Genomic DNA, 4,197 nt, shown 5'->3' on the forward strand with positions numbered 1-4,197 from the left:
TGTGACTGGGGGAATAGGGAAGGTCAAATATATAAATATATATATATATATATAAATATATATATAAATATATATATATATATATATATATATATATATATATATATATATATATATATATATATATATATATATATATATATATATATATATATATATATATGGCTTTTCATATATACCACAACCGAAATACATAATAAAGTCATTAATCAAAGGGTAATTAGAGTGAATTTTTCTCACTGAACGATCCTAATAGTGACACCAATTAGGAGGACTTTTTACTTTTGTGTAACTCTTTCGTATTATTTTTTTTTTATATACCGTATTTAAAAGTAATTTTGTTGCTGCGAGCAAATACCATTAAAATTTAACGGTGCCTTTCTTGACCTTTTTTTGATTTTCCCTCATGTCATGATAGACCTTTTTTTATGGCTTTTTATTTTCCATTTTCCGCATTAAACTTTCCAGACTAAACTCACTCGACCTGTCATTCCAGTAATTGATGATAGCATTCCAGTATGCTATCATCATATAGATGATAGCAACTCAACCAGCCAAGGCTAGTATGATAGCAATTCAACCAGACAAGCCTAGTGTGATAGCAATTCAACCAGCCAAGCCTAGTGTGATAGCAACTCAACCAGACAAGCCTAGTATGATAGCAACTCAACCAGCCAAGCCTAGTGTGATAGCAACTCAACCAGCCAAGCCTAGTGTGATAGCAACTCAACCAGACAAGCCTAGTATGATAGCAACTCAACCAGGCAAGCCTAGTGTGATAGCAACTCAACCAGCCAAGCCTAGTGTGATAGCAACTCAACCAGACAAGCCTAGTATGATAGCAACTCAACCAGGCAAGCCTAGTGTGATAGCAACTCAACCAGCCAAGCCTAGTGTGATAGCAACTCAACCAGACAAGCCTAGTATGATAGCAACTCAACCAGGCAAGCCTAGTGTGATAGCAACTCAACCAGCCAAGCCTAGTGTGATAGCAACTCAACCAGCCAAGCCTAGTGTGATAGCAACTCGACCAGCCAAGGCTAGTATGATAGCACTTCCACCACTACATCTAACAAACTTTAGCTTAGCCACTCATGCTTGTAGGAATAGACACGCGAGCAAGTAGATATCCGCGCGCAAACACACACACACACACATATACACACATACACACATACACATACACACACACACACACACACACACACACACACACACACACACACACACACACACACATACACACACACACACACACACACACACACACACACTTGATGGTCACTTGTCTTGTGACCATCGTGTTGGGTGGACGTGGGTTGGGAGCTCCTGTCTCACTAGTGGAGTGGGAGGGGTAATCAGGCAGCTTCGAAGTGAAAAAGTGTGTACAAGTGAATGAAAAAACCTTGAGTTTTGGCCAGAGCCATAAAGTAGTGAAGAAAAACAGTTTAAATAGCGTAATTCAAAATAGTGTAGTATTGTGGCAGTGTGTAGTGTGGAGCAGACCTCACCGACCTCTGACCGCGTGACCTCACCCCGGCAGCAACCCTCCTACCACCACGGGGACGACGCTTGGAGATTCACTCACCTATTGTGTTAGCAGGACGGTAAGATACTTGGAACCCCTGTGGGTAAGGTTGCATTATAGCAATGACTAGGTCAGGAAGGGCGTCTAGGTCCAGCAGTATTATGATTGAGGAAGAAGATAGGTTTGTGGAGAAGATGATTGGGAAATTTGTAGAGAAGAGGGATGTTTGGATAGGTGATCTAATCCAGGGGATTAAAAGTGAAGTCTTTAATAAGATACAGGGCGAGGTTCAAAGACTCAAACAAGAGTTTATGGATTATATTCAAGAGGAAATCACGAAGAGCAGGGTAGAATGGCAAGGAGAAATATCTAGGCTTACTAATGAATTTGGCAGGAATAAGGGAAGCTTGGCAGGGGAAGGGGAAGTAGTAGTAGTAGGTGGAGTAGCGGGTGTAGGAGGGGTGGGGGTCAGCCAGGGAGAGGGCCACCAGCATGACCCTGAACTGAGAAAGAGGACAATCATAATCCATGGATTACTTGAAGCCAGGGCACCATCGAGGCAGGAAAGGATGGAGATTGAGGATTTGGAACTACAGGGGATCTTGAGAGACATGAGAGCCCAGATGGCAGGGAATGAGGTGCAAGTCCACCGACGCATTGGACCATACAACTGTAACAGGAAACGACCTGTCCTGGTACAGTTCACTAACGAAGAGGCAGTGGATTACATACTGCATCACAAACACCTACTCAGAGGTAGCGAAAATTACTACAACGTATTTATTGACAAATTCATGACGAAGGAGGAACAGATTGCCCACAGAGCAAGCAAACAACAATACGACTCTTCCCATTTGAGCGCAGCTACACACCCCAGTGCTAATCCACCCCATGCTAACCAGCTCACACGTGCTTCTCAGGTCACCCCTTTCCCAAATCAGCCGCCCCTGCTTATCTCCCCAGCACATCCCTTGACCCCTCTGACCCCACTGGAGTCAAATTCATCCCACATTCCAAGGACCCCCTCATCACCTCAACCCCCAAAACCCGTCCAGCCCTCGTCCCCTCAACCCCCAAAACCCACCCAGCTCTCATCTCCTCAACCCCCAAATCCCATCCAGACCTCATCCCCTCAACCCCAAGAACCCACCCAGACCTCATCCCCTCAACACCCAAAGCCTACCCTGCCCTCACCCCTCCTCATCCCCTCTCCTTCCATGTGACCCCCCACCCTTGCGAGGGAGGTGGGAGGTCCCCCCCACCCCCTCTATCCATCCCCCTCCCAACCTCTCAACCTCTATCTGTCTCCCAACCTTACGCCATCTCCCAACCCCTCTATGCCCTCCCTAATCTTCAGACCCAGTATGCCCTTCCTACTCCAGACCTACCTACCCAGGCCCTACCCCAGACCCTCCTACCTACCTTCCTAGAAGCCCAGCCCCCAGTAGCCCCCCAAGCACCCCTCCTGAACTCTTTCACCCCCCATACACCCCCCGGACCCCCCCAGACACCCCCTGGATCCCCCCGGACATCCCCCGGACCCTCCCCGCCCCCAGTCATCCCCCAGACACCCCCCAGATCCCCCAGATCCCCTCTGCCCCCAGTCACCCCCCAGACATCCCCCAGATCCCCCCAGACCCCCAGAGAAAGGGAGAACTCTGGTACAAGAGTTTCCATGAAGAATCTCAAGGTTTGGTACACCAATGCTGATGGGGTATCTAATAAAGCAGAAGAGATAAAAGAAAGAGTGAGTGAAGCAGATCCTGACATAGTTGCAATTGTGGAAACTAAAATTAATGACATGATCTCAGATGCTATCTTTCCTGAAGGGTACCAGGTGATACGAAAAGAGAGGACACAGAGACAGGGAGGGGGAGTAGCACTCCTAATAAAGCGGAAATGGAAGTTTGAAGACCTGGGAAATCGAGTTACCAATGAGTGCACAAGCTTCATACATGGAACTCTGACAGTAGATGGGAGGAAGATTGTGATCATGGTAATCTACAATCCCCCACCAAACAGTAGAAGACCCAGGCAGGAGTATGATGACAACAACAAAGCATGTATTGATGAACTGCAGAAGGCAGCAACACTAGCCCACAGAATGAGAGCGAAGCTGCTGATCATGGGGGACCTAAATCATGGAGAGATAAATTGGGAATCAAGGAATCCCCATGGAGGGGATGAAACGTGGGGAGCAAAATTAGTAGATGTTATAGACAGGAATTTCCTGACACAACATGTGAAGGAAGACACAAGGGAAAGAGGAGGAGATGCACCGAGCCTATTAGACCTGATTTTCACCCAGAACGTAGAAGATATCGAGAATTTAGAGCATGAAATACCTCTAGGGGCCAGTGACCATTGTGTCCTAGTCTTTGACTACATGATGGAATTCAAAATTATGACCATGGGACAAGAGATCTGGGAAAGGAGAGCTGACTACAGGAAAGGGGACTATATGAGGATAAGGGACTATCTGGGTGAAGTGCAGTGGGAGGAAGAAATTAGAGGAAAAACAGTCCAAGATATGATGGACCTAGTCATACAGAAATGCCAGGAGGCCGAAGAGAGATTTATACCAACGGTAAAGGGAAAAAATAAGAAGGAATATAATAACCCATGGTTTAATAGACAGTGTCAGGAAGCAAAAATGGCCAGCAGGCGGG

At 46.2% G+C, this 4,197-nt stretch overlaps 1 protein-coding gene across 1 annotated transcript; it reads left to right on the top strand.

The window, feature by feature from the left end:
- Positions 1-535: 535 nt before the first annotated feature.
- On the top strand, positions 536-1,126 carry LOC123749670 (adhesive plaque matrix protein-like). Its single transcript, XM_045731792.2, has one exon. The coding sequence runs from the start codon at positions 536-538 to the stop codon at positions 1,124-1,126; it is 591 nt and encodes a 196-aa protein (XP_045587748.2).
- Positions 1,127-4,197: the final 3,071 nt, after the last annotated feature.

Source organism: Procambarus clarkii, chromosome 10 (assembly GCF_040958095.1).
Source record: "Procambarus clarkii isolate CNS0578487 chromosome 10, FALCON_Pclarkii_2.0, whole genome shotgun sequence".
NCBI lineage: Eukaryota > Metazoa > Arthropoda > Malacostraca > Decapoda > Cambaridae > Procambarus > Procambarus clarkii.